This window comes from Danio aesculapii, chromosome 1 (genome assembly GCF_903798145.1).
Source record: "Danio aesculapii chromosome 1, fDanAes4.1, whole genome shotgun sequence".
Classification (NCBI taxonomy): domain Eukaryota; kingdom Metazoa; phylum Chordata; class Actinopteri; order Cypriniformes; family Danionidae; genus Danio; species Danio aesculapii.
Window position 1 is genome coordinate 52,722,463 of NC_079435.1, and position 19,425 is coordinate 52,741,887.

Genomic DNA, 19,425 nt, shown 5'->3' on the forward strand with positions numbered 1-19,425 from the left:
CACAGCTTTTCAACAACAACCATAACGTTGGCATGAATTAATTCTTTCCTTCACAAATAAAAATGAAAGAAACATTGAAAATAAAGGACAATGAAAGTTTTTATCCTATTTTAGGACTATAAGAGGAAACTAATATTGCTCGTCAGGCATATTAAAGCTGATAAATCTGAACTCTTCGTTCACTGGAAGCCACTAAAAGCAAAATCAAGATCTTTTATTATCATTATATTCACTTAAATCAGCCAATCAGATTTAACGAAACTCCTAATGTCCTTTTTAATCACGTTTACAAAAAAATAAACATTTAATAGTGGTTTTCTATGCTGTTTTAGAATTTTAAAGACAGAAAAAAAACCTTATACTAGTAAGTAAATCACATTTACTTAAAGCAGTTCTCAAAATAATCTACTGTTGAAAATAATCAATGCACATTGTTATTGGATACTGTTATGTAAATGTATATCAGGGGTGTCCAAACTCGGTCCTGGAGGGCCGGTGTCCTGCAAAGTTTACTTCCAACCCCAATCAGACACACCTGAACCAGCTAATCAAGCCCTCACTTGGCTTTCTAGACACATTCTTGCAGGTGTGTTAAAGCAAGTTGTAGCTGAAATCTGCAGTACACCAGCTCTCCAGGACTGAGTTTGATCTATATGGATGACGCTGACACATGAAGAGGACCGGGATGTACACTGATTGATTTCCACTAGTCAGTTTCGATGTCCTTTTATTTCCTTTGAACACAGAACAAAATAAAGTGGGTCTCGAAGTATCATTTTTGATATGTCTGAATAGATAAGTAAAGCAGCGAGTGTCCGTGTCCTTGAGTTCACCCAGCCTGAGTTCAGTGGCGTCTCATTTTGACTCGTCGTGTGGTTCCGTGATCGTGTGTGTAGCGTGTGGCGGGCTCTCTGTCGTCTGCTCTCCTCCAGGAGTTTTCGGAGCTGCTGTCATCGTGGCGTCTCTGCCGGGACGAGAGCGAACGCCTCTGGAGCTCTTTGTCCATCTCTAAAATACGAGGCCTGTGACAGAAACAGAGCAGTGGAAAACTTACGGGTGTCGACTGGAAATACTTTGTTCAAAAAAAGTTAGTAAGCAAATGTGAATCTACACAAACATTCAATAAATCTCAGAGCAGCACTTTTTTTTAAGTTTGTTTGATTTTGAAGGGGGTGGCTGAGTGGTTAGTACAGTCGCCTCACAGGAAAAGAGTGCCGGCTGGGCCAGATGACATTTCTGTGTGGAGTTTGCATGTTCTCCTCGTTTTGGCATGGGTTTCCTCTGGGTGCTCCGGTTTCCACCAGTCCAAAGACATGCTATAGGTCAGGGGTAACCAAACTCGGTCCTGGAGGGCCGGTGTCCTGGAGAGTTTAGCTCTAACCCTCATCAAACACACCTGAACCAGCTAATCAAACTCTTACTAGATATACTAGAAACTTCCTGGCAGGTGTGTTGAAGCAAGTTGGAGCTAAACTCAGCAGGACACTGGCCCTCCAGGACTGAGTTTGGACACCCCTGCTATGGGTGAATTGGATAAACAAAATTGGCCATAGGGTAAGAGTGTGTAAGGGGTTTCTCAGTACTGGGTTGCGGCTGGAAGGGCATCCACTATGTAAAACATATGCTGGAATAGTTGGTGGTTCATTCCACTGTGGGGAAAATAAGGAAGCCGAAGGAAAACGAATGAATGGATGATTTTGAAAAGATTCAAAACTTATTTGATTTTGAAGGGAATCCACTGAAAATAAATAAATTAACTGCGTTACTCAAAATGGCTGTTATTGAATGAATAAATCAAAAAGTAGTGCTGTACATCTGGATTATCAATCTGTCTGTGAATATCAAACTGCATGAGATCTGCATGTTCAGTGTGAAAGAATGATGCTGTTTGGTTTACCATGATGTTGTCAACTACTGCCATGTTACTATTTAAGGCAGGGGTGTCTAAACTCGGTCCTGGAGAGTTTAGCTCCCACCCTAATCAAACACACCTGAAGCCGCTAATCAAGCTATTATTAGGTATACTAGAAACTTCCTAGCAGGTGTGTTGAAGCAAGATGAAGCTAAACTCAGCAGGACACCGTCTCTCCAGCACTGAGTTTGGACACCCCTGATTTAAGGACATAAACACATGAACTTTATTTCCAAAGCTGACCAAAGGCTGATTTTACTGCTATTTTGCAATTTTTTAGGTGAGAAAAGACTAAGAAAGTTCTTCAACAACGCATTAAAGTTTTATTTACATTTTAGGATACCCAAGATATATAAGATTCTTCATATATTGATGTTAAATTAAATACGTTTCATGACTTCAATTAATTGGACAAGCTTTTTTGATTACTACAAATATATTTATTGGTAGTGGTGTTAGTGAGGCCAGCAGGGGGCGCTCAACCTGAGGTCTGTGTGGGTTTTAATACACCAGTATATTGATGGGGACTCTATACTGCTCAGTGAGTGCCGTCTTTCAGATGAGACGTTGAACTGAGTTCCTGACTCTCTGTGGTCATTAAAAATCCCAGGATGTCCTTCGAAAAAGTGTAGGGGTTTAACACTTAACATCCTGGGCAAATTTGCCCACTGGCCTCTGTCTATCATGGCCTCCTAACCATCCCCATATCATAATTGGCTTCATCACTCTGTCTACTCTCCACCAATCAGCTGGTGTCTGGCGCAATATGGCTGCCGTCGCATCATCCAGGTGGATGCTGCACTCTGGTGGTGAATGACGAGATTCACCCAATGTGTAAAGCGCTTGAGTGTCTAGAAAAGCGCTATATAAAAGCAATTAATTAATTTAAACTGGGTCAAAATAAAAAAGATGGCACTACAAAAAAAAAAAAAAAAAAATCCATACACAATTCAGTACGTTAAAACACAATGAGTTAAAAAAAAAGACCTTTTTATTAGGGCTTTAGGGGACGATCATACTGAACGTGTTTTTTTGCATTTTTTGAATGGCTTAATAATGGCCACAATCATTTTGCACGCTGCTTATGGACTCCGCACACCTCACGTTTAACCACCTGCTGCACCTTGTGATTTTGCCGTTGTGCGCTCGCTGGTGGAAAATCAACTCTGAGCAGAAAAAGTGCATCACTCATGTCTTTTTCATTCTCCAATCAATATAAAAGCAGAGGTGGGGTTTCCGGTGAGGTGACAGCAGTGTTTGTGTTGTCAAGACCACTACCGAGACTTCAGTATCTGGTATTTGGTATCCAGTTCTGTATGACTTCAGAAATCTTGAATTTCACAATATTATTAAATATTAACATTATAACAACAACAACAGCAACACTTGCGCACAATATGTTGCTGATTAAGTCATTGCCTAGCGACAAAAAAAGCACACCTCATGTCTGCATTCACTTTCTTTCCATTAAAGCTGTGCATCCATCATCGACATTCTTACGCAATGTGACTGACGAACGCGCTCCGTATAATAAACTGATCCCAGATCAGCTTCTGTACACCCCATTTAAAGAGGAGTGAAAATGCAGGATACTTTGGGATTCGGGTGTGTTTAAACAGACAAATACACCTAATAATATATAAACATGTTCGTCCTGCATGCTTTATTTTAAACAAATAATTTTCTCTTAAATGAGCACAAACATTTACTAAAGTAATGGAATGCTTTCATTATAGATCCAGTGTTTGCTCTAGGATTTTATCCAGCTGTGGCGGCAGGCCTTTTTTACACAGATCTACCAACTACCTGTGGTGTTATTACAATGACAAATGTCATGAGCGCAGTAAGTGGAGATCGCAATTATGTAATAACCTACGAGTATGCAAACCTCTTTGCTTGTGCGCCGATTTCCTCTGCTCGTCCACAAAACTTCTTGCACGCCCTTAAATACACGCAGCTCAAGCGCAGATCTTCTTGTACGCGCTCAAATAAACGCTGCTGAAGTGATTTAGTGCATTTATGTAACATGTCTCCAACATTTTTTTACGCTAGGAATATTCATAAGACCTTCAGATCGGTATTAATGTGCCCTGAAGTGAAGTGAAACGGCTATACGTCGTGTTTGGCCTCACGCACCTGTCAAGTCAGCCAGTCAGTCAGTCAGCAAGTAACCTTAAAGGGTTAAACAAATAACGCACAGCACTGCTACAGTTACATAAATGTTCGCACTGATATAATTCACTTACCTTTTAATACGTTTTGGTGCGATTATCACCCGCTATTAAAAAAACACGACTGAATGTTTTGAACGAAAAGCTGTAATGTAGCCGTAGTGGGATCAATTTTGGCGAGGCGCCCCACCATGGAATAATGGATGTAGCGGAAACCATGAGATCTGTGCATTCTTACAGAGACACCTCTGCCATCAAACAAAACGAGAGATTCATTTGCTGCTCTTCACTAGTTTTATAACAGAGGTGTCACTCTAAATGGCGCATACAGAAGCTGATCTGGGATCAGTTTATCATACGGTGCGCGTCCGTCAATCAGCGCTTACACATGCATTCGCTGATTCAGAGGTTGCATAAGAATGGCGAAGATCGACGCACAGCTTTAATGGAACGAAAGTGAATGCAGACATTTTTATATTAATTTCAGCATGCTTTCAAGATTACAAATACATGAGAAATATGGGAAAATACTTGGATGATAGCGGGATAGAATGGTAAAATATGGGAGAGTCCCGGCAAAAACGGGAGGGTTGACATGTTACAGGTATGAAGTGAACAGGAAGTGTTTGTGGAAACGCAAAAACTTTTAAAAAATCTTCCTATCACTGTTTTTTTTTTCCACCAATTTTTTTTGTATTCCACCTGTTTTTCCCCACCATCACATCCCTTTCAGGTCTCCGTAGAATGTTAAAATGCATATTCTAAATAAATAATAGTAAGTGTTAACAAAAAAATGCAAGGTAAAAGTAACAAAGGCTGCGATATCTGCTACCAGATCTATTTTCAGTTGTCAGACACCCACATGAAATTATACCATAGTAATTTAAAGGTAAATACTATAGTGTTTTTTTAATCCATACTGACACCTCCAATGGAGATAGAGATGTTGTGCAATCAGCTAAAATGTTGCTAGAATAGTTTTTTATGTATGGGTGATATATATTGCATCACCAAAAATAATTAAGGTCATCTCCATGTGCTGTGTGAAAAGTCGACATATTGATTATTGTGATAGGAATACCTGTGTGCAGCATCGGGGTCAGCCTTGCGGTGTGAGCGCTTGGCTTTGAGGATGTGCCGTCTTTTAGGAGCGACGATGGATGGACTCAGAGAGTTGGAGTCTAAGCGAGGAGCATCAGGCCTTGTTCTGCAATAAAACACACCGAATATAAGACCAGAGTACACCCACACACACTTGCAGAGCTTTGAAGAAACACCGAGTCAAACCCAGAACGGCTCACTTTCTCAGAATGATGACGGCTCGCCTCTCCTTGATGTCCTGTGGGCGGATGCAGTGTGTGATGTCATCAGCTGCGTAGCCACTGGAATGAATCAAAGCGGAAAGCATCAGAGAAAGAACTTCATTTTAGGACAGTTCAGCACAAGTACAATTTTGGGGACATTCTTCTAGAGAAAAAACTAACAATTAATTACACAATACAAACAACGACTAAACTTTTGACTTGTTTTCAAGCATGTTATGTTAAAATGTACCATTATAACAGATGCAAAGGTGCTATTAAATGACTGAAACGTTAACTTTGAATATCAGGGGGTCATTCAAAGAATATTTAGGTCAGAGGGCTCAAGCTGATTAAACAGATTGGAATCCATGTCTGTACTGTACTATGATAATAATAATAATAATAATAAGATAATATTAATATAGTAAAACACTTTGGAAGGCAAATTTGAGCAGTACAGCAACGGTAATAGTTTTTCTAAATGTATCAGCTTTTTATTACAAGAAAAACCTCAGAATATTGATATGATAAATATAAAATACCACAGTATAATGACTCATATGGGTAGCTCTTGTATTTTAGCGTCAAGTTATGAACTTACTACATACAAAAACAATTACAGTGACTAGGAAATAGCCCTGAAACTATTTATCTACTATTTGCCCTGTACAACATATTTTACAAACTACTTTCTCAGAGTCCACCGTCTGTGCATATAAGTACTGTAAAGTACATCCCACATGTCAAAGTACTTGGAAAACAGTTCCAAAAGCCTTTACAAAATAGGCATATTAACTCTGTAATGCTTTACAAGTAGAGTTTGAAAGAAATCAAAGGAAGTAGCTTTGAGTGTCTGGACCAGAACCGACCTGAGGACGGTGACGCTGCCGCGGAGCACGGGCAGGTGCAGCACGGGCTCAGACACGCGGATCGGCTTGAAGAGAAACTTGCAGCCGAAGCAGAGCGCGCTGTCGCTGAAGAAGGACACGGACACTATTGGCCGCTCAAAGATGTGGATGGGATCCACGTGGGACACAATACAGCCCCCGGGCTGGTAGTCATTGATCACGGCGCTATTTACAAAACCCTCGGGGATAACGCCGTGCGTCACGAGGCGATCGATGACCAGCTCGTGCACCCAGTCCGGGATATCGTCCACCTCTCCTTTGGAGTATAGCCGCTCCTGCCCGGGTCCGCGCTTCTCCAGCTGCGCGCCGTACGTGTACCCCTCCCCGAAAAAGTACTTGTTTCGTAGGGGCGCCCGGTCCACTGTGTGCTCCCGGTAGAGCCCCTTGTCTGCCTTGGCGACCACCTCGTCTATCTTGGCCTCGATGCGCGCGCACTCCTCCTGCGTGAAGATATTTGCTTGTTTAATGCCGCTCTTGACTCTGCGCGCCTCCGCGTCCCGCCGCTCCTCGTACTCGCTCTCGTCATCATCCGACTCGCGGTATTTGCGCTTCTCGCCGTTGCTGTACTCGAAAACTTTGTCCCTGTGCGGTGTCATCGACTTGAGCTTCTCTCGCAGATCGGTAAATCCGGCCATTTTCAAGAGCAAAGTCCGAAATATTGCTGCAAAATGTTGTTGAACCTGAATTCGCCTCAGGTCCCCATGTTATAATATTAGTGTCGGTCACTGGAGTCGTGCGCGACGTGACCGAAGGCCCAGAGCGGTGCCGCCTGCTTCCTCTTTTCTCCTGGTGCAAATTTAAGCCAACTAAAGTTTCCACTGCCCCATTCCAGGAGCAAACCGACTGAATCAGCAACGCAACGCGGTGAGTGTGCTGTCAATCACAGGCGGCGTCTCCCTGCGCTTCAGCCCCAAAACATTTAGCACGTAGCACAGCTACGCCACCACTAGCTTCGAGAGGATACAGGCTTACAACTGCTTGTTGCTTGAATCGCTCGCCTTCTGCTCACCGCAATCGCTGATTATCCTTTTTTCAATGTGTCCAAAAAAAAGTAATTATTTCGCTGCTGCAAAATTGCACGGTTCCGTAGAGAGAACGTAAACTCGTGTAACCAAAACTGTTTGGCGAAGTGCGCATGCGCGTCCTTTCTGCGCGTAGGCATGAGCATATGGGCATGAGGGTCTGGTCCTGTGACAGCCAATGAGCGCCGCGATCAGCTGTCAGCAAACCCTGCGGCTATAAAAGGCTTTTTCAGTTCTGTAGAAACTTTTTATTCTCATTATAAAATTGTATTATTGTTACTAAATCATTTTAAACATACTCTGTTGAGATCAAAAGCTTTTAAGAGCTAAGCTCATCGAACATGAGCATTATTACTGTACATTTATATATGTTTATATAATTCCATAAATATTCATAAAACTAGAACTTAGGACTTAAAGTATGTATACGAATTAACAATTACAATTGATTAATTATTAAAGTGTATTATTATTATTATGAATACCAATTTGTTTACATACATTTTTTTATCATAAAAACTAGAATTTCCAAATGTTACCAAATAATATCTTATACTCTACATCCAGACACACAAGTGCATAAGTCAGGTATAATTTCATATATATTTACTGAGTTTTTTATGCATTTTCCTAGATATGCTTACAGGTGTATTTAAATACAATAGTATAACCATTGATCATTTCTATTTAAATAAATACATATTTATTGTTTAAAGTTGTTTTGTTCATTTAGACGTAATCAACTCAGATTTGTTCTTTAAAAAAATTGTTCATTTAAACTTAATCAAGAATTGTCATAAAAATATCATGCAACAAAATAATCCAAATGCACAACTTGCAAGCTAGTTTAAACCCATATTATACAAGAGACCTTATTCAATAACTAGATCATTATAACACAGATATGTGCTTAACATACAAGCTTCTCCAAAAATACAGCAAGAGATTAAGAAAATAACATTAGGACAAGTTACTGACGTGGGCTTTAACCAACAACATTTATTAAGAAAACTGTAAAAAACAAAATAATTATGAATACAAATGTAAATACACTTAGGTCTCATGATAATGAACAGCTAAATAAACACATTCAGAATGAAAACAAACAAAAACTACATTTAATTACCTTGAAAACTAGCCTTTCATCCATTTCTGAAAAAATGCATTCATCCTGTTTTCTCCTGAGTAACATCTCTCTTCATTCTAACGTACAAATTCAAGTTACAAGTGAAAATAAGCATTCAAAACTTGATTACATTCACATTTCAAGTCTCAAGCAACACATTTTGTATTCCAAAAGCAAGGCAAACAATGATTCATAAGTATAAATAAGCATTCAGTACAAAAATAACGTTTTTTATTTACTGCTTGTCTTTACGTAATCACAAACAATACACATGACTAGTGCAAACATTGCATTAAGAGGTTTGGTGTAGTTATGATTAGGTGATTTGGGATGGAAATAAAGCATCGTAACTGTGCGTGTGGTTTTGTTACAGCATGGTGATTTCACTAGGTGGCAGAGTAAGTCTCTTCTCTCGGACAGAAAGCATATTCTCGATGTGCATGGCGATAACTCGACACAGCTCCAGACCCTGCCAAACAACATATGCAGTCATAAATCACTTATTCATATGTAAAGGATTTCTGCAAGTCATATGAGGGGTAAATGAGGAAAACAATACAGCAATATGTTGAGAACTACATATAAATTCCAACTCCTCATGTGCTCCTTAGACATTATACATTAGTGGTGTAACGGATGACAAATCTCATGGTTCGGATCACATTACAGTTTTTGAATCACAGATCGGCCATTTTTCAGATTAGGCAAACCAGGAGACAAATGTAATTTGCTTTCCATTTATTTAAAAAACAGTAAAGGGGCCACACACCAGAAGCGCCACGCAGCGCCATGCATTTTAGAATTCTAAACACAGGTTTCTGTCAGGGTACACACACCGGCACTGCAAGTCAGCGGTGCCCAGCCATGACTCAGGACACTGTTCATAATTCTGCAGTGCCACAAAGCGCCATCTGATTAGTTTCAGGTTAATATCATGCGATTGTGCGCATCTGGTGTGCACGCCGTGTCGCGGTGCCGAGCAGCACTTCTGGTGTGCGACCTGCTTAAGACAAGAAACTTGTGGTTTTAACAAACAACTCAGAACGTGTAATTTTAAAGAGCCCCTATTATGGGTTTTTGAAAATGACCTTCCATGTAGTGTGTAACACAGCTCTAAATGACGTGAAATATCCAGCTAAGGCTTAAATCTGAAGGTGAACCATGTTTAAAACTATTGATTCATCTATAAAAGAGTCGACTCATAGTGGTTAGAATGAATCGCACGATAACGAGTCTTTAGCCATGTCAGAGTGATGTCGATACAGAACTCAAGCCTCGCCCATTTGTTGCAAGCGCAGACCCGGGAAAATTGGAACCCCCGGCCCCACTCAAAAACACTGTAGCAAGAAAAAGAGGAAGAACACTGTAGCAGACCCCGGCTGAATCAAGTCAAATAGACTCTGTGCTCTGACGTGTGAGGGAAAGTTAGGGCCTACTCACACTATGCTATCCGAACCATGCCCGGACCCGTTTCCTGGATCGTTTGAGAAGTGTGAGTGCACTGAATCAGGCACGATTCACTTGGCCGGCCCTGACCCGGTTGGAAGAGGTGTGCCAGAACACGGTTTACTTGGGCTTTGGCACGGTACGCTTGTGTGTGAGTGCAAAACGCGCCTGAGCCCAAAGCTGAAAGCGAGACGTGACTTTTAAGAGACTGTTTCATATGGATTTAATATTAATTTTTACTGTTTAATGAACACAAACTGTCGGAGTTTATTAAAGACGCAAACTTCTCACTGCACGACAGCCACACCTTCAGCAAACTTCCTAATTCCTGCAGCATGAGGACTTTATGATTGTTTATGAGCATCAAAAGTGGCTGATCTGTTTAGCAAAATATTTGACTGCGTGTCGCTGCATATTAAACGACTAAAACAATATAATTAAAGAAATGTCCACTGTGCTGAGCGAGAGCGCTTACTGAACAGTGCATCATCGATGACGTAAGCATGCCCGAATGTAATGTGAGTGAGGGCCATCGGGGGAGACGGGAGGAGGGACAAGCGTGCTTTGGCCCGGTTCAAGGCAACTGTACATTGTGTGAGTACGCCCGTTGTGTTAATTTCTCTACCCAAAGATGAGGCTGTGAGTTGAACTTTATTTTTACCAAAATACCTCAGCATTATAGCCCCAGCCTTGTGCTGTGTTCCCGTCTTTTTTCTGATGAGTGCTTCAGCCATCTACACGCTTTCAACGGGGGATTCATCAGCTGTTTGTTAAAGGAAGGATCAGAAAAGACTATCGATGTATGGGACTTTGTCAGAACTTGACAGGAACTTTACAGTACACAGTTTCTTCCTCCATTTTCCACAAGTGTTAGTAAGTGCGATTAAAATGGTTGCCTCCTTGTTTGTTGTTTGTTGTTCCTTGTAACCGCTTGTACTGTATTTCGTTAACTCTTTATATTCATATATCGCGTGTAAAGCTACATTGAAAACACAATGCATGCCGCTTTGTTTACATGAATCATTCTTGAAGAACAGATCATCAGACCAATCAGTGTAGATTAGCTTCACGCTAAGGAGGGGTTTGGGAACAAATGAATCGCAAATTATATGGGAGTCAATGGGATAATTAGGTAAAAATAAATGCATACTAAGACAATAAAAGTGTATTTTGACCTTGCATGCATATCAGCCTGTTGTTGGAGACCTCCAAAACCAAAATATGACCTTTTTAATGCATAATAGGGGCTGAATAATATTCTTGGTGGCTGTAGGTTAGATAATGTAATTGCTTAAACTTTCATTTTTGAGCATCAAGTGAAAGGCATATGACAGTGATTAAACAGTGATTTTTAGGATGCACACACGAACAGAAAAGTTTGTAGAGCTGAAACTTCACACACACACTCTCTCTAGGTACTACAGAGATTCATTTTACATCTTGTAAAAAGGGGCATAATAGGTCCCCTTTAAGACCTGCATCATGCATACTTCTAATGGTGTTAAATGTGTTACCTGTTCCAGCTGTAACTGCGTGACTCTGTGATTGGTCAAGTCTCCTATAAGGACGTCTACATAAGGGTAACTGGATCCAGCGCTGGGCCGCTGTGTGTGAGCTGACTGAATCTGCTTCAGCTGCACCTTCACCTGCACCTCCTGACAATACAAATTCAAATACAAGTCTGATACCTTTGGAAGTCTTTGGAAGTCTGTGCCACTGAAATAGGGCTGTGCTATATATATATATATATATATATATATATATATATATATATATATATATATATATATATATATATATATATATATATATATATATATATATCATATGGACAAAATAAAAATGTCATTGTTTCATATTATGACCTATTGTTTATTTTGTTATGTAAGAGTACTTTTTCATCATAAACATGGTATGATGGTGTTCGGGGGTAAAAAAGCGTACATTTTCATCCGAATTAAACTCGTACAAATTAGCCACTTTCTGAAAATACATTTAAAAAGTTACATTTCCTCATGAGATCAGGCTGGTTATATAGGTCTATATGAGACGATAAACTACAATTCTTTTTTTTATTGAACAAATGTCATTTAAAAGGTAACAATTTATAAAACTGCTCTGAGATCTTTGGTTTATGGTTTGACAGGAATCATCATCATCCAACAGTGAGGGTGAACCACTGAAATGACAAAATATTTAGAAAAAGTTCTGACTTACCATTTATATTTTACATTCTATTTTCTCTTCTAAATATGGTTAAATTTAAAGCATTTGATGTTTTTTTTTACCATTATTTTCTTAATGAAATTGAAATAGTCTCTTACAGTTGAAGTCAGAATTATTAGCCTCCCTTTAAATTTTTTTTTCTTTTTTAAATATTTCCCAAATGCTGTTTAACAGAGCAAGGAAATTTTCACAGTATGTCTGATAATATTTTTTCTTCCGGAGAAAGTCTTATTTGTTTTATTTCAGCTAGAATAAAAGCAGTTTAAATTTTTTAAACACCATTTTAAGGTCAAAATTATTAGCCCCTTTAAGCTATATATTTTTGATAGTCTACAGAACAACCCATTACTATACAATAACTTGCCTAATTACCCTAACCTGCCTAGTTAACCTAACTAACCTAGTTAAGCCTTTAAATGTCACTTTAAGCTGTATAGAAGTGTCTTGAAAAATGTCTAGTCAAATATTATTTACTGTCATCATGGCAAAGATAAAATAAATCAGTTATTAGAAATTAGTTATTAAAACTATTATATTTAGAAATGTGTTGAGAAAATCTTCTCTTCATTAAATAGAAATTGGGGAAAAAAATAAATGGGTAATAATTCAGGGGGCTCATAATTCTGACTTCAACTGTATATGCTAATTCACATTTTATTTTAAGTTTGAAGTATTTCAAGGTAAATTCCAAAGTAAATTTAAATGCAGTGTTTTCATGGCATGCGTGTGTGTGTTTGTGTCATACGCACATGAGTGTCTTTGTGCAGGAAGTGCAGTCCGTTTTGATTGACAGCAAGGATGCATGGTGCTGATATGGTGTTGTTGCTGCTGCTTTGGATGTAAAAGAAGGACGAGCCAAACATGGGAAAGGCACAAACCAAACCTGAAGTGCACACAGAAACGCAGCACAGTGGACTTTTATCATATCTGCTAATAAAGAGTAAGAGGTAAATGATGTTTTCGTTGTAACAAGAATAAAATACCAAGGAACTGAGCTCTGGCCTGGTGAGGGTTCAGGCTCTGTACGGCATGCACATGTTGAGCAACCAGTTGCATCCATTGCTGAGGGATCTGCCTGCCAAAAATCTCAACTGGGATGTACTCCATCAGCTCATGACTAGAGGAAGAGAAAATACAGAATCAATATACTGTAAATGAAAATACGTGGAAAGATGGTTTTCTTAGAAAAATCCCAAAGCAACACCAGAGGTTACTGTTCATTAGCATTTCAACTTTACCTTAGATGTTACTTGTAAAAACACCACAGGAAAAATGTATTACTGTTCAAAGGTTTGGGGTCAGTAGTTAAAAAATTTATTCAATTAATCTGAAGTGAGGGTGTCATGGTGGCTCAGTGGGTAGCACAATCGCCTCACACCAAGAAGGTCGAGCCCCGGCTGGGCCAGTTGGCATTTCTGTGTGGAATTTACATGTTCTCCCTGTGTTGGCGTGAGTTTCCTCCGGGTGCTCCGGTTTACTCCACAAGTCCAAAGACATAAGCTATAGGTGAATTGGGTAAGCTAAATTGTCTGTAGTGTATGAGTGTGTATGGATGTTTCCAGTGATGGGTTGCAGCTGGAAAGGCATCCGCTGCATAAAACATATGCTGGATAAGTTGGTGGTTCATTCCACTGTGGCGACCCCAGATCAACAAAGGGACTAAGCCGAAAAGAAAAAAGGACTTTCCTGCACGAACCCACGTGAACGCAGGGAGAACATGCAAACTCCACACAGAAATGCCAACTGACCCAGCAGAGGCTCGAACCAGCAACCTTCTTGCTTTGAGGCGACAGCCCTACCTACTGCGCCACTGCATAGCCTACGGCCAATTTAGTTTATTCAATTCACCTATAGCACCTTTGTTTGGACTGTGGGGGAAACCAGAGCACCCGGAGGAATGAAACCCATACCAACATGGTGAGACCATGCAAACTCCACATAAAAATGACAACTGGCCCAGCCCGGACTCAAACTAGCGACCTTCTTGCTAACCACTGAGCCACTGTGTCACCCTTCATGTGACATATAAACCTCAATTAAAAAAAACCCTGATACTTATGACTGGTTTTGTAGTCCAGGGTCATAGATCAGAATGATTTCTGTAGGATCATGTGAGGAAGACTGGAGTAATGATGATGAATATTCAACACTATATCAGAAGAATCAATGACATTTAAAAAAAAACAATACATTTAATTTATAAACTGTATAATTTTTCGTTACGATCTTTCCATTTTTGCTGTTTGTTAAATAAATGGAGAGACATTGCTGATCCTAAACCTTTAAACATACAGTAAAATCACAGAACTGTAAACCTTGTCTTAGAAAAATCTGAGAAATGTGGACTGATGCTGAAATTCTATTGCAGTGGACTGCCACAGTCAGACTGTACGCATATGTAAAAGATGTTCAGATATGTTGATACAAATAAAGTTAGATAAAGAACGATTAAAAAAACATACATAGTAGGAGTGTAGAGACTGTCTTTGGCTCGGTGTTGAAGAGCAGCGAGTTTGGCAAACTGGTTAAACTGCTGTTCACTGATCTTTCCCTGAGGTACAATATTCAACAGACCCTTCAGATAGTCTGGCAGAACCTGCACAAACACAAACACACACATTTTAATAGGACTGTACGGATGTATATTTGACATTTTTTAATAATAATGTTTTTCAGGATTTCAATAACGTTGCCACATACAGTAAAATGTACACAAAGAGTTTCTTAAAGAATTAGGTATGTTAACTGTTAGGAAAAGAGTATGTTTTTTAAAACTGGGAATGGTAGGTAAAATGTTTAATAATGTGGTTTCAACAGCATTCATACAGTACTAGGGATTGGTATTTTAAAATTAGTTTTTATAATTTAGAAGTCTAATGGGGAGAAATATGTTTTTATATACTTGTGCAATCAAGTAGAACAAATTACCAAAATCGATCAAGGAAATAAAAGACTTAAGGAGATCCAGAAAAGCTATCAAAAGGTGGTTGTTTGATGAGGATAATTAGTTTGAATGGTGGATGACGATGTTTTATTTGATATGTTATTGGATTGTGAATAGGGTTGCAGCTGGAAGGGCATCCTCTGCGTAAAGCATATGCTGGATAAGTTGGTGGTTCATTCCGCTGTGGCGACCCCTGATTAATAGAGGGACTAAGACGAAAAGACAATGAACTAATGAAGGAATGAATGTATTTGTGAATAATTTTGTTCCAGTTTTAAAATGTGGAGGTACTGTTTGTTTTATGCATCTACTGTATTTTGAAGCCATACTTTGTTTTATTTAACAGTGAGGACCACAATGGAAACAAGCCCCGGGCTTTATTGTGTTTTTATCCTCGACAGTTTTTATTTCAAAATGTATAGGATACTTGTATTTTTGTACAGCTTGTCCAAAATCTGTCAAATTAAAATTCAATTCAATTCAACTCCTGTAATCTGATGCTTTTACACCACTGTTCTAAAGCTTGGGGTTGCAGAAATTTGACCAAAAATGCTGTAAATGTATGAAGTATTTTTCTAATTTAAAAGAACTTCTATTTGAATGTATTTATAATTATTCTACTATTATTATTATATTATACATTATTCTTCAGAAATGCTTGTAATATGCTTATTTGCTGGTCAATAAACATGTCTCACTGTTATCATAAGATTAAAATAACATCTGCAATGCTTAATATTTCAGTCAAAAAACAATTTTTCATGATTTATTTGAATTTCTGTATAATCTTTTGTAGCATTATCAATATTTTCTCTATCACATTTCTACAATTTCATGCGTTTTTACTTAATGAAAATGTTATTTATCACAAACTTTTAAACAGTTGTGTGCTGTATATGTCATGTTTATTTTCCTAAAACTGGGCCTGAGCAGATGAAGTACCAGAACATGTTTAAAGCTTTTATTCTGCCCTCATTGAAAGTTAAATACTGAAGTATGAACGCTGACAGGCTGACAGGACAATATTGTAGTTCAGATGAATTATTAGCATTCCTGCCTGGTTATAGTGCATGGTGACACAGAGTTCATTGTCAAACTTGAGCGGATGAGCCCAGATGACACGTCTGAACCAGAAGCTGTAGTTGGCATCGATCTGCTCTGCCTCTGTTGCGATGTCTAATATATATTCTCTCTTGTTGAGGGGACGCACATTCTGACCTGGATGAAACACCAAAACATGTGAGTGAATGATATAGATGTAAATATAGATGTGTAGAATAGCATATCACATAGGGCTGGGCAATATGGCAAAAATGCAATCTTGATAATTATTGTCCATGTTAAACGATAGAATATATTTCATTAGGTTACTTCGAGAGTATCCCAACAATGACTGAAGCCACAAAAATAAGAGGGTGCATTAAATGGCATAACATATTTTCGGCCAATAAATCTTCGGTGGACGAAAATTCGGTGCATCTCTAAAATCAACACACTTTTACATTCCCATTGTTGCACATTTCTGCTGTGTGATTGGCTCTTATATCAAAATAGAGTAAAAGAGTGAAGAGCTTATCATTGTTATTGACATATTTTATCGTGATTCGATATAAACATCGTTTACCTGCCCAGCCCTAATATCACACAATGCAATATTCTCAACATGACCTTTGCTTCCAATGTAACTAAAGCAGACGTGCACAAAAATGTTTAACGCGTACTCCTTGACTCATTTGATCTGATGAAAATTTACAATCATTGAAGTAAACATCCATAATTAGGTTATGAAAAATATATATATAGTTATTTATTTGAGTAAAATGTATTTTAATTTTATTTTGTAAACTACTGATTATATTATATATCTACTTTAAATAAAAATGTTGTCATTAAGAGCATTTATTTTCAAAAATAAGAGAAAGGTGCATTACTTTCAGACATGTTCATATACATTTTTAGACAACACAGTACAAGTGTTTTTAAGTCAGAAGAAATCAATATTTGGTCATGTTGTGTTGCTTGCTTCAAGCATAAATACCTCTTTCGTACAATATTCACCTTTAATACCTCTCTTGCACAATATCCTGCACAACCTTGTTCAGTATCATGCAAAAGTAGCTGTATAGCCTTTCCTATGTGCATAGTTAAGTATCTTATGTCTATAGTTAAGTCTTAAGTGTATAGTTGAGTATCTTATAGTATATGTTAGTTATGCATAGGTTTTTTTATAATGGCTCTTATGTCCAGTGTTGTGTTTGTAAGTATGATTAGTTTATGTAGCACCGTTGTCCTGCGAGACATGACATTTCGTTCCTCTGTATGTCCACACGTGTAACGGAATTAAAATAAAGCTTGTCTTTACTTTATAACCCAGATTTTAAATTTTAAAAAAGTTGAATATAAATATAGTAGTTTTTAAACTGTAAATATTTTTAATGCCACACTATATAATAAATACAGTGCCTATAAAACATCATCATATCCCTTTCAAATGATTACTTTATTTTTCATACAGCCTGAAATCAAATCACATTCCAAATATTTTTTCCAGCCTTTGTAATGTTTTTGTAGCTTTTCCTAACCTGTGCCTTTCTACAACTTTATCCTGAAGGTCTTTTAAAAGCAGTGTAACGTGAGAAAAGGGATAGATTTTCACGGGGTATGATGATTGTCTAAAGGCATTGTATATGTGAATCACAAATAAGAGAACTATGGCTCATTGTGCCTGACCATTTTCTAACCACAGGATGCAGAATAACACAGTAATCAATGTCCAGTTTGAGCATTAGAGGTGAAAGGTCATCAGTCTGTACCTCTGTTGGTGACTATGAAAACTGTGTACTCATCCATGGCCTCCAGCCTTTGTAAAGCCATCTCATAACACAACTCCTCTATGACATCCAGTGCCACCTGCACACACACACACACATCACGTAACCATCAGTTTTAACCTTCAAAAACAATTACATGCAGTAACACATATGAGGAGACCTACAGAGCAAGTTTTGATCTTTAAATGTCTCTCAATTCCTCCAGGAAAGAGAAAAAGCTGCCGCTTCGAGCTTCGACCAGCCTGGAAAACACATATATAAACAAAATAAATGTGTAATTCAAGCACATACACTACTGAACAAAACACTGAGGCTGGTAAAAAAAAAGAGCTTTTGGTATTAAACCGTATACTATTGTGAACTAATATTACAATTATATTACTATACTAACAGAATAAAAATAAGGAAATTGCCAATTGTAACTTTACATCACATCATTTTGACATTTTTTATCTCAAGATTTAGATCTTATAATTTTGAGTTTGCATCTGGCAATTTATCCATGCATTTTATTTACTTTTAATTTAAAGGGCACCTAGGTTAGTCCTTTTTTCAGATTTAATATAGGTGCTTTGTGTCTCCAGAATGTGTCTGTGAAGTTTCAGCTCAAAACACCTCTCAGATTTTTTTAATATACCTTTTATTAAATTCCTATTTATACATTTTTGCACTGGGTGGCGGATTTGGTGTACTGCTCCTTTAAGGCTAGTCCTCCCCGCCCACCATCTATACACCATACATGCACGTATGTCTGTCCAAAAAGGTGAAAAGTAGATTTTTCACCATAGGTGCCCTTTAATCTAAGAATTGTGGCAATAAAAAAATGCAATGGCCTTTTTTATTTTGTATTCTGTAGCAGAAACAAGCTTCTACTGTAATGTAATTCTACTTCTAATGTAATTTATTCCTGTGATGGTTAAGATTCACTTTTAAAAGAATGATCATTCAGAAATCATTCTCATATGCATTTTATGTGCAATTGTTTTAACTGAGTACATTTACATAGACATCAGTAATTCGATTTTAATGCGATTATGACAATACTTAAGAGTCGACCATGTAAACAGCAATTTTTGATTAAATTAATCAGATTAAGGTCATAATCGAACTAAAGAGAAATCGAATTAAGACATGTGGAGTATGCCGATTTTAGTTGCATTAATGAAGTGCAGTACTAACTACTTCTGTCATTATAGGCCGCGTTTTGCGACAGGATAGTCCACACACACACACAAACACACATGGCTGTTTGATACTCTCTGCACCTACCGAGTCAGTGCAGACCACAGACACCTGCATCGTATTTTGCAGAGTTTTTTTTTTTCTTCCATTCAGCATGCGATATGAACTTCCATTAGAACAACACTCTTCCAGCAGTTCATAGTTGCATCCAGTATCTCGTTGGTCACAGGGGGCATGCAGGAAATGATTCTGAATGAAAGTGAAAGTGCCAAACTGCAGGTAAAGTCGACAAATTAAAAATGAAACACCCGAAATTACATGAAACTCTGGAGGAAATGTGGATAGCACATAAT

At 38.2% G+C, this 19,425-nt stretch overlaps 2 protein-coding genes across 2 annotated transcripts in view; both read right to left on the bottom strand.

Annotated features, from left to right (window-relative positions):
• Nucleotides 1-696: 696 nt before the first annotated feature.
• Nucleotides 697-7,441, bottom strand: alkbh5 (alkB homolog 5, RNA demethylase). The gene is made up of 4 exons (XM_056462752.1): nucleotides 6,257-7,441; nucleotides 5,385-5,465; nucleotides 5,165-5,290; nucleotides 697-1,022 (listed from the first exon to the last, which is right to left on the bottom strand). Exons 1-4 carry the CDS (start codon nucleotides 6,928-6,930, stop codon nucleotides 845-847), a joined length of 1,059 nt encoding a protein of 352 aa, XP_056318727.1. The 5' UTR covers nucleotides 6,931-7,441; the 3' UTR covers nucleotides 697-844.
• A 932-nt stretch (nucleotides 7,442-8,373) lies between these two features.
• Nucleotides 8,374-19,425, bottom strand: part of myo15ab (myosin XVAb) — a 74,272-nt gene continuing 63,220 nt past the window's right edge. Inside the window, 8 exon segments of the mRNA XM_056453779.1 lie at nucleotides 8,374-8,912; nucleotides 11,404-11,544; nucleotides 12,865-12,998; nucleotides 13,099-13,232; nucleotides 14,578-14,711; nucleotides 16,117-16,277; nucleotides 17,873-17,969; nucleotides 18,055-18,132. Of these exon segments, the coding sequence (XP_056309754.1) occupies nucleotides 8,811-8,912; nucleotides 11,404-11,544; nucleotides 12,865-12,998; nucleotides 13,099-13,232; nucleotides 14,578-14,711; nucleotides 16,117-16,277; nucleotides 17,873-17,969; nucleotides 18,055-18,132 (981 nt within the window). The 3' untranslated portion in view covers nucleotides 8,374-8,810.